The 15004-nt window shown below is 50.9% G+C and overlaps 1 protein-coding gene across 7 annotated transcripts in view; it reads left to right on the plus strand.

Annotated features, from left to right (window-relative positions):
* The window catches only part of RAB3IL1 (RAB3A interacting protein like 1), a 46679-nt gene that overhangs the window by 13129 nt on the left and 18546 nt on the right, over positions 1-15004 (plus strand). For 3 of the 7 annotated variants that reach the window (XR_010071056.1, XM_063334675.1, XM_063334670.1), the window contains 8 exons: positions 5330-5564; positions 6077-6172; positions 7738-7815; positions 8432-8647; positions 10663-10782; positions 11975-12103; positions 12217-12329; positions 13236-13259. Coding sequence is in view for 6 of the 7 variants with exons in the window: in XM_063334670.1 (XP_063190740.1) it covers positions 5330-5564; positions 6077-6172; positions 7738-7815; positions 8432-8647; positions 10663-10782; positions 11975-12103; positions 12217-12329; positions 13236-13259 (1011 nt within the window). In the remaining variant the exon portion in view is untranslated. Of the gene's footprint in view, positions 1-791; positions 975-5329; positions 5565-6076; positions 6173-7737; positions 7816-8431; positions 8648-10662; positions 10783-11974; positions 12104-12216; positions 12330-13235; positions 13260-15004 lie in introns of those variants that run through there. The other 4 variants (XM_063334674.1, XM_063334671.1, XM_063334673.1 and 1 more) reach the window with 4 other exon arrangements.

Genomic DNA, 15004 nt, shown 5'->3' on the forward strand with positions numbered 1-15004 from the left:
GTGTTAGACGAGTAAAATTACCGAAAGAGAAGCTCAGACCAGGACAACATCCCCGGCTGAGTTCATCCCAGGGAGCTGAGAGCTGCGTCAGCAGCAGGCTGAGGGCAGGCTCCGTGCCAGGGAGGGACCATGTGTTTACGGGGAGCGTGAGGGCGTTATCGGGTGCTGGCACCAGTGTGCATCCCTGTCTGCACACACCTTCTCCCAGGGCCCCGGGCTACACATGGCAGCGACATCCCCTTGCGTGCGCTGCCTGCCCTGTACCAGCCCCGTGCCGGGGCTGTCTCTCCCAGCCTCAGCTCGGGAGGAAGGCTCTTTGCTCACCCCGGCAGCGCGCATCGCGGCCACGGCGAGGCCCAAATCAGGACAGAAGTTCTGAGGTTTGTGTTTCTAACGTCTCTCCCCCGGACCTTTCGCAAGGGCTTGCAAACTCCTCCATGGACTCGCAGGTCTGGAAACACCCCCGGTTTGATTGCTCAGAGGGGGAGAGCGCTGTGATTTCCACTCGGGCAGCCGCCGCCCTAAGGAAAACACAAAGCACCCGTCGGGATCGATAAAACCATCACGCTGAGGGGGACGGGACGCCGGGCCCAGCGCAGCACCGCCCGCCGGAGCGCCTCCGGTCCCCCGTCCCCCCCCCCGCCCACAAAGGCCGTAATGCCGCCCAGGTGCCGGGCTGGGCTCCACAACTCGGGACCCGACGGCGGCGGGGCCTCGGGGCGACCCCGCTCCCTGCCGCCATCCCGCTCCCCGCCGGGCCCCGGCCGGGCGGCAACGCGCAGGCGCGCCCCCTAGCGCGCGAGCGGCGCCGGTGTCACGTGGTGTCCCCGCGGGCGGCGGGAGCCCGTCCCTCAGGCGGTACCGCAGCGCCGGGCACGGCCCCGGCTCCGGGCATGGGGGCGGCGGCGGGCGCTCCTCCGCCTCCTCCCTGAGCAGCGGCGGCGGCGGCAGCGCGACCCAGCTATGCGGCGGGGGTAGGTCCGGGAGCCCGGCCCCGCCGGCTTGGCGGGGTGAGGCTGCGGGCGGTGAGGCGGGGGCCGGGACGCGGGGCCTGGCCGGTGGCGGGGGAAGGCGGCCGGGCGCTGCGGGCCTGCGGAGTGTGGCGGCCGGACCTACCCCCCTCAGAGCGGGCGGGGGCGGGGAGCCGACGGCGGGTCCCTGAGCCTCGCCGGCCCGGGGTGCTGGGACAAGGGCCGGGAGAAGCCGGGCTGAGTTTCCCCTCGGAGTTCCGTTGGGTTTGCTCGTTTCCCCTCGGAATGAGTTCCGTTGGGTTTGCTCGTTTTGCTGTTAACACCTCGCGCCCTTGCAGCCGAAAAACTCACGGGTCAGCCCCGTCTCCAGGCTCTGCAGGCGTGTGTTCGTCCGTGCAGTCGTATGGAAGTCAAGTAAAGAGACAGAATAAGGAGGCACCGTACCAGCGACCCGCGGACATAAGGGCACAGCGGGTGATTGAGATAAACACAAGGAACACAAATTGTTCATTATGCTGGGATAGAACAGACCATATGCTTTGCAAAAGCTTTTGCGAGCTGGCGGGGCGGTGAGCGGGCTGTGGACCGATGCCGCTTCGTGGCAGTGCAGAACGGCGGCGGTCAGGCTTCTGTCCTGGGCAGGATGGAAAAGCCGGGTCCTCTTCGCAAGCCTGAGGGTAAGAGTTTAACCTGGAGAGACCCACAGGCTGTTTGCATGGGAAATAACCCTGTCGGATCAGCTCTGCAGGAAACATGTGGGGCCCGCTGGAAAAAGTGCAGATCCTGCACATTTTTTTGCCTTTTCTACAGAATCCAACTTTAGAAGGTTATGGGGTGTTGGTTTTGGGTGTTTTTTTTTTTTTTTTTGTGTAAGTTTGCAGTTCTTGTGTCAGTGTGGGACCTTTAGGATATGATGCATTTTTCTGAGAAAGATAGCCACCAGTCAGACAGGCGATAGCGAGAGAGCGGGAGCGTACGTGGTGGTCCTTGGGTCTCTGGGGGGTGCATTGCAAAGTCCCAGCTGGTCACTGCAGATGGGCAGGGGCAAGCAAAGCCAAGGTTTTCATAGGGATTCTGTTTGCACGATGCGGAGAGTGTGCCGTTCTGTCGTAGAAGATGGGATGATTTTTCAGCATAGGTTTTTAGGTCCCTTGGCATTACAGAGTGTGCGTGAGACTATTTCATTCCTCCGTGTCCTCCAGTTTTCTTCCGTAGCGTGTGGAAATACACTGGAATACCTGTCTCCCAAGACAAACAACTTTTGTCTGAGAACTTGAGACTTATAAAGAAACAACGTTGGTTTTTTTCTTTCTGTTATGTATGGGTTAGATTGGCTGTCTTAGTAGTTCGGTGAACTGTTGAAATGTTCCTTTTCCTTGCTGCTTCTTTATTTTTTTTACTAGCTGCTTAGGTTTGAATCTAGTTCTTTTTCTGTGCTCTGTTTTTCCTCCTGGTCACAAAAGTTGGAGGTGCTTGGAGTGGCTGGGGCCTGTCGGGTGTGTTTCCTCTCTAATGCAGGAGAACCTGGAGACAGGTGTTCTCTGCGACTTACCCTGTCTAATCTCAAAAGTCCACAGCAGAGAGGGCTTCCGCTATGCCACCTGAGAAATGGTTTAACTGTTGAACAGACTTCTCTGTTTGGCATGCTTCGCCTGCTCTGTGGCACATCCATGCAGAGAACCTCCCCTGATCTCTGGGATGAATTGGTCTCATTACGTCCCCACCTTCCTGTAATGGATTTAATTCCTTCCTTTGGGTCATTCTCTTCCTCGATCCCTCCCCTGCCTTAGTGTTTGGAGCCTTTGGAGACCTCCTCATCCCATTAGCGACGGTCCTGTTTAGGTGAGTGATCCGTGTTAGCTCATCTTGACCTTTCTAAACCATTTTATTTCTTCTGTGCAGTTATGCCTTTCCTCTGATTAACCGAATGTGCCAACACAGCAGCCTAACTGGATGGAGCAGGCATTGCACACTCTGAACACCATGTAGTTTGCACTACTGTGCTCTCTTGCACCTCAAACTGTAGAAGCCTGCCTGGTCTGGGAGTTCCCGTTGGTCGTGGCTCGCTCAGTCGGGCGTATCCCTCCATGTTTGTCATATTTCTTTTTATCAAGCAGCCCCAGCATGCTGAATAGCTCAAGATGAATTATCTTTGCTTGGTGGCACTGTCTGTCCTTTTTCCTCTGGCCAAAATTAATGTTTATTTTCTTGCCCTTTCCCCAATGCACCCTTTTATGTTATTTTCCACACTTCCAAATTTAGTAGTATCACCAGGATGAGCCTCCTTTTCTAGATCTTCCCGGTGAACGTTCAGTAAAACCAGGTGAAGTCAACGGGACACCAGTTTGTTTCTGTCTTTTCCTACCTTCTTAGCACTGCTGTGTGACCATCCTTCTGCTGCTTTCACTTGTTCTTGCTCAACAGAGGCCAGAAAAATCTATGATACCAACTGCCTGTCCTCCTCCCCCAGTTCTGTAGTCAAAATGCTGTCTAGTTGGCATGGCGTGGCGATGATCTTGTGCTCTTCATCTTCCAAGGGTTCAGAGTTTTCCATGTGTGCTTTACCACATGCCAGCTGGTAGCTGCTGCTTCTTTTCTGCTTTGGAAGGTGACTGCAGACAGCTGTTGCTCATGGGCAGCTTTGGGGGGGCAGAAAGGGAGCAATTTGGGTAGAAAAGGTGGTAGCACCACACTGTTGCCAGTTGGCATAGCCGAGGAGAAAAAGGCCTGTCAATAGTTGGCCTCATGGTTTGACTGCCTTTAGTGTTTGAGTGAGACAAAGGAGAACGAGGAAGGCTCTTTTGAGGTGCACATGGCTGAGGAGATAAGCCCATGGCTGAGGAGATAAGCCCAGTATGGGGCTGGAGTCAGAGCAAGGGGAAAGAGTGTGGCTTGGGTGGAATACAGGAGGTAGGGCAAATACAGAAGAGGAAAATACAGAGATTAGGAAAAGGGAAGAAGAGAAAGTGAACCTAACCAAAAGAAGGCGATAGCTTCTCTACAGGAGAAGGTGGTGGGCAAGAGGCAGTAGCCAGAAAGAGTGTGTGGGAGGAGGGTCTGGTGCTGTGCATGGAAGAGGGTAGCGCCACAGCTCATCTGAGCTTGTGACCCAGAGATAACTGGCAGCAGGTTCATCTTTTGTGTGGTGTGTGCTGGACATGATAGAAAGCTTCCATGTGTGCAAGGCTTGATTGCGCTCTGGCTGACTTAAAATGGCAAGTGACCACATTAGGACACTTCAACACATGAAGAAGGGGTGATGCATGTGCTCTAGGCAACACTAAGATGGCAGTACCCTGTCCTGCAGGTACTTAAGCCTACGTTTTTCTCTTGTGAGACCCCAGCAGCTGCAAATCCTACTAAATTCATCAGCCTCTTGCAGGGTCTCTGTTACTCTGTGGACAGAGTCCTGCTGAGCACTGGGGAACAGTGTCCTGGGTGGCTCTTCTGGTTCTCTCTTTCTAGTACATCTCTACTTGGCACTGAAATTAAAAAATAGGTCTTCATCTCAGCTCAATGGAAATACACTGTTTTAGACAGCTCTGTGGAGAACTTTGGTGGGAAACCGGTAGGTTAAAAACAGATTCTCCCCTTTGGGATCAAGGGTTGGGGGGAGAGGAAGGCTGGGTTTGCAGCGGAGGGGATTAAGGTCTGTGTATTGCTAGAGAATGGAAGAGCTGTACTCACTTTTTCTTGCTCATCCTTCAGTTGGGGAAGCAGTGTCTCTGAATTTAGGTCTACTGGGTGTATACCAGAGTTCCAAACGAGCCAGCTGCAGTCTGTTTCTGTCTGAAAGCAGGTGAGAACAGGATTCCTGGAGCAGCTGTCTTTAGTTCTCCTGCTTTATATTGAGATAATACTATCTGTGACGTGCTGGTTGAGAAGGGTAAAACCAGGAGTTACTAATAGCATTGCTTTGCCTACTGAGTTTTGTGTGTTCAGAATTACCTGTGAGGGAGTACTTGCTGTTGAGAAACCAGCCCTCCCTAAAAGGAGTGCAGGCTGGGCATCTCAAACTAGGCTTGGTCTGATTCTTAAAGATCCCAGGACGGGAGTGGAGATTTCCCTCAAAGTGTGTATTTTAGACTGTCGTCTCCATTTCTGCTGGTCTGGAAGCAATCCATGCTAAAAGGGTGAAGCACTTCAATAAGGAGGCAGTGCCTGCATGGAGGGTAAAGGAACTGGTGCCACTGGGCACAAAGCAGGTCCTTTAAGCCAATCCTGCCCTTTTCATCCACCATCACCCTCCCTGCTTCACTTCAGTGCCTGTGAGAGGCTGGAGGTGGATGTGTTGCAAGTGTAAGATGAAGGCTGTGAATCGCCCCCATATAAAGTTTCACTGTGCTGGAACCCCACAGCCAGGCCAATTTTGAGGAAGACGGCCAGAAGCAACCCGCTGTAGGACACTGGAAGACACTAATGCCATCCAAAGGCAGCAAGGAGGAGCCAGAGACAGGATGCCAGGATGCTGGAGGTGCGGATGAGACCCAGTCCACTGAGCAGCTCAACGTGTCACGTCTACGCAGCTCTTCAGTGGAGATCCGTGAAAAGGGGTCTGAATTCCTGAAGGAAGAGCTACACAAAGCACAAAAGGTGAGGCCCAGAGTTTTTGAGAACACCCGAGGATTGTGGCATAGATTTGGGCAGTTGGGGTTTTCCTAGAGGCGGTGCTGGAGGGAGCAAGGTCTGGATGTGGCTGTGCCGCAGTCTGAAGCAGGCAGAAGAGGAGTGAGATTGAACTCAGGTGGCCATAAAATGCTTTGGAGCAGGACATCAATTGCCAGGTTGACCCAAAACCTCCATGCCAACATCCAAATTAGTCCTGGAAACTTGCTGCAGTAAGCACTGCAGAAAGCACTGCTTACTATGGAGCCTCCTTGCTAATGGCAAATGAGCAATTCCAGCCTGAAAAGCCTGCTACAATTTCTGAACGGATGCCTTTGGTGACATGGAGTGTGGTACAGAGTTTAGTGACAGGAGTCTTGGGCCAGGGATCCGTGCCGTGGTGGGGAGGAAAGGTTGTGGTTGACAGGTTGGGGCAGGCAGGTGTCAGCGCTGCTGGGGCCAGCTACGAGCTCGTGCGTCCCTTTCCATTTCCTCAACAGGAGCTGAAGCTGAAGGACAAAGAATGTGAGAGATTGTCAAAAGTCAGAGAACAACTGGAGCAGGAACTAGAGGAGTTAACAGCTAGCCTATTTGAGGTACCACCCTCTTCCTTTTCCCATCATTTTTTAAGCTAAGCTTACATCCAGCTCCTTTAAGACAGGCTTTCCCTGAACTTCCAGCCGTCTCCTCCCACAACTTCCTCCTTTCCCCTGTTGTTCTTTCCCACTTTGAGAAGTAGTGCTGCAGGCGGAGCCTCAGAGCAGGGGCTTCTACCTGCTTCTGGGGAGCATTTGCATGCATTTCTTTCTCCTTCTAGTAGCTGTGGGGTGGCATAAAGAGCGCGGTAGTTATGGGTCTGTACAGCTGGTAGCAAAAACAAATGTGGGGATGCCTGCAGCTGGAGCTAAGCATAGCTCCCTGCCCCTCTCCCATGCCTGCTCTGCAGTCTGGACAGCAGCTGCTGTGTAATAGAGATGATTCCCTGGCTCCTGTCAGCCCTTGCTTGGGGTGGGAACAAGCTGGATGTCCTCATATACTCTGCTCCAGTGAGTGTTCATGCGGCCTGTTGGTTGGTGGTTTGTTTTTTGGTTTGTTTTTTTTTTTTTTGTAATGTGATTCTTGCCAAGCTCTATCCTGGCAAAATCCCATTTACCAGCAACTCTAATGTCCGGGTCTGCCTGGGCAGTGAAGAAAGCCAGAGCCCATCTGTACCTTTGAAACACAGGCTGATGCTGAGTGTGAGAGCCAAGAGAGCATCCCCCTCCTGGAGACTTGGCTGCCTGGGCTCAGGGTGAATTTAGAGATAATGTAGCTGAGGGCTGTCCCCTTCCTTTGGTGGCCTCAGACAGTGCTGTGGGGAGGCCCCAGCTGAGACTCTCACTGCTCCCCTCTTCCTGTGGGAGATGCTTTTAAGCTGGCCTCTACCATTTGGCCCCCACCTGAGCTACAGCTTCTGCTGTGTTGCAGCCGTGTGCAGAGCAGCGAGGGCTGGCTGCTCCGCACGGGAAGTGGGAGCAAAGTGCAATAACAAGTCAGGCAAGAGCAGTGACCTCACCAGCCAGGAGCCAAGACATGGAGCAGCAAGTCTGGATCAAGATCTGTGCCACAGACAGCAGTCAGGGTCAGAAAACAGTCCAGTGATCAACCAGCAAGCCTGCTGCGACAGCGCAGGCCTGAGGTCAAGTCAGGAAGCCAAGCTAGTAAGTCTGAGTCAAGGTCAAAGTCACAGAGGTATTGGACCTGGCGCAGACACAGCTGCTACACAGCTGTGATGTAGCACAGGTGGGTGCTAGTGTGAAAGCCTCAGCTTTAAAGCAATTCCCAAGGGCAGGGAAGGGCAGGCCCTTGCTTCTAGCTTTGTTCACAGCAGCCCATATCAGTGAAAGAGATGACCTTGGACTCAGTCAGCTAAACTCTTTCATTTAGCCAACCACACTCCTAGAAGGGGGATGCACTCCAGGCTCTGGCACTGAGAGCCTTCTCTGGGAAATTCTGGGGGAAGGCTCTCCACAGCTGACACAGTAAAACCCTTAGATGTGTCAGAGATGTCTGTCCCCCTGCTTGCTTGCCCTGAGCCTGCGATATGGCAGAGCTTTGGCCTGCCCTGGTGACTTTATGAGTTGGAGCTGCAACAGGCAGACTAAAATTCTCTCTGGTCCAGGAAGCGCACAAGATGGTGAGAGAAGCAAACACTAAACAGGCGGCGTCAGAGAAACAGCTGAGGGAGGCACGGGGGAAGGTGAGAATTGCGTTCTGTGTGACTTGATCTCTGTGCTAGGTTGGTGCCATCCCTGCCCAGCCTGGCCATGGTGCGGTTTGTTGGCTGGAGGAGAGTAAAGTGCCTGCAGCTCAGTCTCTCTGAGGTGCTGCATTTACTCTGTTCCCTCTCCAGCAGATAATGAGAGGGGAAAAAGGCATCCTCGCAGTCTGCTGCTGATCCAGCTCCCCTTTGAGAAATGGATGCCAGAGGAACCATGGAGAAATGATATGCTGTTTAATTGCCACAGCTGTGGGGATGGTTAGAGCGGGGAGCTGGGGAGTTGGAATTTCCCGACAAGGCTGCACCACAGGGCTGCTCAACTGGTTCCTTCTTGAGGAGAGAGACATTTCTTCTGGATTTTTTGGGTCTAAAAAGAGCCTGAAGCAAAATGTGCTCAGATTGAGGAGCAGAGGGATGGGTTCCTGAATAGCTGCTGATTAACCTTGTTTAAAATTCTGGGTGATGGTGGGTGTTTGGGAGAATGGGGAGAAGTTGTGGCTGGGCCTGTAGCTGGTTCCCTATGGGTTTAGTGTTTGGTGGGGTGCGGCAAGCTCGAGCTCAGCAGGTGCTATTGACTCTTGCCTTGTCTCCTCAGATCGACATGCTGCAGGCAGAGGTAACAGCTCTGAAGACGCTGGTGATCACATCCACACCTTCCTCTCCAAACCGGGAGCTGCACCCTCAGCTCCAGAGCCCTTCTAAAGCTGTCTTCAGGAAGGGCCATGGCCGAAACAAGAGCACCAGCAGCGCAATGGTCTCAGCTGCCAGCCAGAATGTGACTCCAGAGCCAGTCAGTCATGAGCGCAAAGAGGTGGGTGAGGGCCATTCACTGCATTGGCCTTGGAGCCACTGCTGTCACCGTGCTCAGGGAGCTGTGCAGCTTCTCACTTGGGCTTCCTGGAGAGCTCTGTGGTTTCAGTGTTGGAAGAAGCTGTCCGTGCAGCTTGTTCCCTAAATTTGTGCTGAGGCAGGCTCTGGAGGGTTTCCATTTGTGAAGATTTCCCCTTCTGGGAAGTGTGTTCAAGGTTGCGTCAGGACAACTGCTAGAGGAAGCAGTTGAGGGATCCCTGGAGGCCATGGACAGATCCAGGAGTTACCAGTGCAGAGAGTGGATATGTCAGGAGTTGCTGAGGAGAAGCCAGTTTTTCTGCTGCATCGTAGTAGATGAGTCCATGACCTGCTCTGCCGTGACTTGCTGTCGTTTCTTCTCTCTACCTAGTTTGGACTGGACACCAGGACACCTCCTTCAATTTGTAGTCTCTGTCACTTGTTCTGTGTTCTTGGACATGTGCTCTTCTTTGCAGAGTAAATGTTTAATGACATTTAATTCCTTCCTCACTGGAAGGAATGTTCGGAGAAGCATACTGAGCATTTGTGAATGTCTTTCAGACAAACCCTATTTAATTCCCTTCTGTGATCCTTTGATAGTCCCCCACCTGCTGTGACCATGGGTGAAGTAAAGCTTCTTCCTGCTAGCAGGACCTTTTCGTCTGGGAACTTTCCACTAGCCAGATGTGTACACAGCTGTCCTGGGGAGCAAAAAAGAGGCAGGTCAGGAAGAATGAAAATCAGTGAGAATGCGGTGGGGGGGATATATGTCCCTAGTGGATTTTCTGGGAGCTGTGGCCTCTGTCATGAAGAATTGTTGAGGGAACGTGAAGGCACCTGGTCACTTGGCTTGTGTGAGAATGTACGCACAAGAGCCACTTGTGAAATTAATACTCTCACCAAACAGGACTCTGCTGGCAACACGGGTAACCTCTGCTTTTGGCAGTGGATTCAATGAATGTCCTCTTGTTGCTGGAGTTTGGATGGAATGCTTCAGGCAACATTGGCTATGGCCGTTGTCCCAAGACCGCAATAGCAACAAGAGATGAAGATCTTTAACTCTGTTCACAGGCAGAGAGGAGCAAAGGCTATGCCAGAAAGAAAGCCAAAGGAAAAAATCGGCTCAGTAACTATGAAAGCCTGATGCACTGGTTTCTTTTGGTCAAGCAGGGAACAGTCCAGATATGCTGGAAGTTGGGGTCAAGTACAGTCAGGTAGAAGCTGCTTTGAGGGCCAGGAGGAAAAAGTTTTTAATCTTTTTAAGGTCCTGTGACCTCTCCCAATGCTAATAATTCCTCCGGTCAGAACAGAGGAGCTCCAAACTTAGAGCCCAGTTTGGTGAACTACTGTCTACCCTGTCGAAGTTGCCCTCTGCCCACAGTAAGCAGAGATAACTTTTGCCTACTGGGGAGTTCATTTTGCTGTTCTCGGTTCAGTCTCAGCAAAGCTCGTGTTGACGATCTACAGAGAAGTGCTAGCTCTTGTAAGTGACTTGCTTGTTAAATATTTGGACCTGTCGATTTCTTTGTGTGGGTAACTTCCACATGGTGCAGATATCCTGGGGCTTACAATCCCAGGGCTACAGCTTCCAAAGTGACAAATAATTTTATATATCAAGGGTGGGGTGGTTTTTTGTTAACTTGTTAATTTCCGTCTCTCAGATTCTTTAGTGGTCTATGCGAGAGGTGATAAAAGGGAACTTGGTATTCAGAGAGTTAGTGCTTGGTGCTCTATGGAAAAAAAAAAACCAAACGTGCCCCATGTTAAGTTGAGCCTAAAACCGACAGAATTCTTGTTCCCTTTTTGCACCTCAAGCTGAAGTCAAAGGGTGGTGCTTGTGGCCCTGTGATGTCTTGAGCAGGACTCTCAGCTCTCTGGAAGGGAGGACTTGAGCCTTTCTTTGTATCTTCTGTTTTGTCTCAGGTTTTTTACCTTCCTTTCTTGCCTATCTCTCTAAACCTTTTCCTTCACTGTCTGTCTCTCCCTCTGCCCTCAAAGTCTGGGTTACCCGCTCTCCTCTCTCTGCTCCTTTGTATCATCCCTGGGAAGGCTATCCACATCACCTATGAACCAGGCTGGCAGGCCTTGGGGGCAGATGCTTCCTCATCCTTGCGGCAGGTAACCTTTCCGGACAACATCGGGGAGGGGTGGGACCCATCTGCCTCTCACACTTCCAGCCTTTCAGTTCTAGCTTCCTTGTATGCTAAGATCCATTTTTTTGTTTTCTTTTGTTGGGGTTTTTTTCCGTTGGTTTATTTTTCCATCTTGTTGCTCTGAAGCTGTCTCCTGGTAGCAGGTGCACAGTATCCATAGAATACAGCGGGTGTGCTAGAACCCAGACCTTTTTCAGCTTTCTTCACTCATGTTCTTCATGTTGCTCAGCCGCGTTTCTTTAGTTTTGCTTTTCCTTTCAGCAGCTTTAACAGGATTTGCTGGCCTTTTAAGGAGGCGCCCTGTCAGTCAGGTTGGTGGTTTGGCTAATGGTCCATCTGGGGTTTAAATGCCAGGTCCCAGAGAATCTCCAGAACTGAAGTATTTTCAGCCAGACAGAGATGGAGGGAGCGACCGTCCTGTTGGCTCAGGGAATGGGAGTAAGCTCTATCCTGGATCACTTGCTGCTGAGGAGCGATAATGCTTGCGGGCCCACCTGTAAAAGGCAATGAGCAGACGTTAGAATGGGTAAAGCTATTCCTAGTCTTTGAGTTCCCTTTGAGAGACCTCCTTTCCTACACTCAGCTTGCGTCAGCCAGCCTGCGTGGCTGCCCAGTGTTCCCATTACTTCTGTGACTCCCCAAACACCAGAGTTCTGGGCTTGGAGTGGTCTGTAAAGGAGCGGCATACCCTGTGAGTTCATACTTGGGCTCACTAAATGTAGTCCTGCTGACGGCTGTTTATTAATAGCTTTTTCCAATTCATTGTTTTTTGTAGCAATGCTTTCCTTACAGAAAGATTCTGCCTCCTGGGTGCCATCGCCACTCTGCTTTGCTGTTCAGCTGCTCTTGTCATTCCTGCCATGGGCCGAGGGGGCACTTACTGTTTGTGTGGTGGCCTCCTGTCCTGGAGGAAGGTCAGATAGAGAGCTGCCTGCAGGTTTCTGGCAGAATAAGCCCAGCATGGCTGTGTCAGTCTGGCACGGAACTGCTGATGGGTGGGAGATGAAAGATCCTTGGAGCAAGCCACCTTCCCTCAGACGTTTCTGTGATGTCTGAGCCTTTCTAGATGCCAAAGCAGATGTTTCGTAGTTAGGTTACCTGCATCTCTCCCTCCACCCACCTTCCCTCTTCTTGTTCCTCTTGGACACTTGGTGCAGGTCGACTCCATTTTATTTGCTGAGTTCCAGGCCTGGAAGGAATCTCCAACTTTGGATAAATCGTGCTCCTTCCTGGACAGAATTTATCGAGAAGATGTAGGACCTTGTCTGGACTTCACAAAGCAGGAGGTGAGTGCTGGAGAAGGAGGACAAAAACCGTACAGTCTGGCAGCACCAAAGCTGCAGCTATACAGAGGTGACCTTTGCACATTCATATCTGCACTCACTTCTCTTTGCCGCAGCTGTCGGAGCTGGTGCGAGTGGCTGTGGAGCAGAACACACTCACCATTGAGCCAGTTGCTTCCCAGACGCTGCCTGTGGTGAAGGTGTCAGCAGAAGAGTGTGGTGGGCCAAAGTAAGGAACTGCGCTTGTGTTCTCCTTTCTACTGGTTGTTTTGTACCACCTAGTGGAGTTTGGCCGGGCCTTGCTCAGTCAGCTGAGCTGAATAGTTCAAAGGACTCAGCTGAGTGTTCTCCTAGCCTATGACCAGTGGTAGTTCAGCTTAACTCTTTACATGAGAAGGGGAATCATCTCAGTTCAACTGATGTACTGTAGTTGACTGTTTTGAGGGATAACCTCATGATGTGTTACTGCCCTTGGCTTGGAAGAGGTTTGTTTGTTTTGGTTGGGTTTTTTTTTTTCCTTAAGGTAGCAACTTGTTTAATGTTCTCTGAAGGTGTGTTTATGCATAACCTAGGGTAAAAGGATTAAGTCAGAGCTGCGTTATCTCATGTTCTTGCATGTTGTGAGGTCGGAGCTCACCTTGTGCTCCTGACCTCGCTGGTGCACCAGGTGGGTTTGAGCCTAGGTCAGAAGAGATCTCCTCTTGCCACATATCGTCTTCCCCACCTGATGCTGTGAACTTACCATCAGAATTGGCACTGCAGCTGCTCCAGAGCTTGTGTGACTGCATCTGATGTGGCAAGCAACTTGAGATTGCCTCAAAAAAGAGGTGCACTAGCAGGGGTGACGTGATATTTCAGATGAAGATAGGGGACTTTATTTAGCTACTGAATTTAAATTCAGTCAGGGCTTGTTCTCTTCATTCTTCCTTCCCTGGCCTTCAGGCAGAGCACCTTCTGTGTTCCTGTAACAGTAAATGCTGCTCGCGTGCTGGTTTCCTACAACTCTTCTGCGTTTTCTGTCGCCTCTCGGCAAATTGTTCCGTGAACATGTGTCAGGCCTGTTCCAAGAACGACCCATCCTGTGTTTATCCTTATCGGTTTCCTTTTGATTTTTTTTTTTTTTGTGTCTTCACAGTGGGTTCCGGTCACAAATTGTAACGTAAGTGAAGTATTTATTTTTTTTTAGTCAGTGATCAAAGATCTCTAATCCATTAACAAGTTACTAACTTAGTGTAATTTAGCAGCTTTGAGGCTAGAGCTGAACTAAGCTAACTTTTTAACCCTGTTTAATCTCCACCCAGACAAGATGGTAAGGAATCTTGCTATTGGCAGTAAAGGACCCAAAAGGAATTTGTTCCCTCTTGCTTCCCAGGTGCAAACCACTGATTTTTATGGCAACTTTGGACATGCTGTGGACCAAAAAGGAGAAAGCTGGGGACCTTGCTGGGACCTACCAGACCTTCTTCTCTGTACCTTACTGTACAGGCCTCAGTGCAGCAGTTTGAGGAGTCTAGACAGGCAGGGAGCACGTTGGCCACTATGTGACACTGCCTGTATAACATCAGAGCAAAATGCTGCCCAGGAGGTGCTGAGGACAACTGGCTTTCATGGTGGCATGTCTGGCAAAGTGCCCTGGGGTGTGTAGGGTGACGGACAGGTGTCCAAATGCTGTGGTTTAGGTTACTTCTAGCTACAGTTGTGATAGCTGGGGTTACACCAAGTGGTATCAGCCAAGCCAAGAGTGACCAGTAGGAGTCTCTTTTTATCCAGTGCGTTACAATGCTCAAATTTAGCACCTCTTAAAAGTGTCTCGTTTACAAAGGTGTTGGTCATCCTGCACCTTCTGAGGATTTGACCCCCATAAGTTGAATTAGTGTTTGGGCAAGGATTACTTCTCATTGCATCTGAAAACTTACAGCCCACGCTTCCGCTCCTGGCTAATATTTGCCTTGATAGCAGTGGAAAGCAAGCACAGAGACATGCTCAGAAGCTCTCTGAAGCATCTGCTCCCGTGTCTTGTCATCTTCCATGGCCCACAGAGCAACTTTTTGCAGCTGGGGAGTGATGTCTCCCTTCCTACCATGAAGGCTTTAAGTCTCCAGGGAACGTGGTGACAAGTACGCAGCAGAAAACTGCTTTACTGCTTTAAGTGGTGATGAAGGAAAGGCAACGGGCTCGTGCTCGTGCTGGGAATCAGTTGTCTTGCAAATAACAGAAGGAAATAGCAAGAAAATAGAGGCCTGCTGCACCGTTGCTGATTGTGTCTTTTGGTGGTCTCCCTGAGACACTCGGTCTGGAATCTCCTTACAGTTGTGAAGTCAAGCTTCTTCCCTGTCTGCACAAGGGGTTGGCTTGTTCTTAGGAACTGCAAGCCTTATCTAAAGCCCCTTGAAGTCAGTACAAAATCACTCCATGTGGCTTCAACTGGAGTAGCTTCAAATCGGGCCCAAATTAATTAATAGGAGCCTAGCATAAAGGCTGCAGTGTGGCTTGTTTTGAGTTCTCGGCATGAGCAAATGCTGCTCAAATGGTGGATTTACCTGTTTTGAGACCAGGTTTGGTCCCCAACAAGAATGTTTTCATCCCATCAGGAAAGCTGATAGACCTGAGCAGAACTTCTTCAGCAAAAGCTTTGCCTGGAACATGGAGAAGATGCACAGAGACCAGATGATGTTTGTTGTACTCTGTTCCAGCCTCACCTCTTTAATATTTTCTGTGGTTTTGTCTTGGGCTGTCTGCCAGGGAAAGGGTACAGCCTTGGTTTGCTTGGGCATGGAATAATTCATGGTTCCAGATATTTAGCCTAAGGTCTCCTAAACTTGCCATTTATGGAATCTTTGAAGGAGCAAAAGGCTCATAGCAGCCAAGGTTTTTTTCTTCCTCACGCTGAACTGACACAGGGTC

This window comes from Chroicocephalus ridibundus, chromosome 4 (assembly GCF_963924245.1).
Source record: "Chroicocephalus ridibundus chromosome 4, bChrRid1.1, whole genome shotgun sequence".
Classification (NCBI taxonomy): Eukaryota; Metazoa; Chordata; class Aves; order Charadriiformes; family Laridae; genus Chroicocephalus; species Chroicocephalus ridibundus.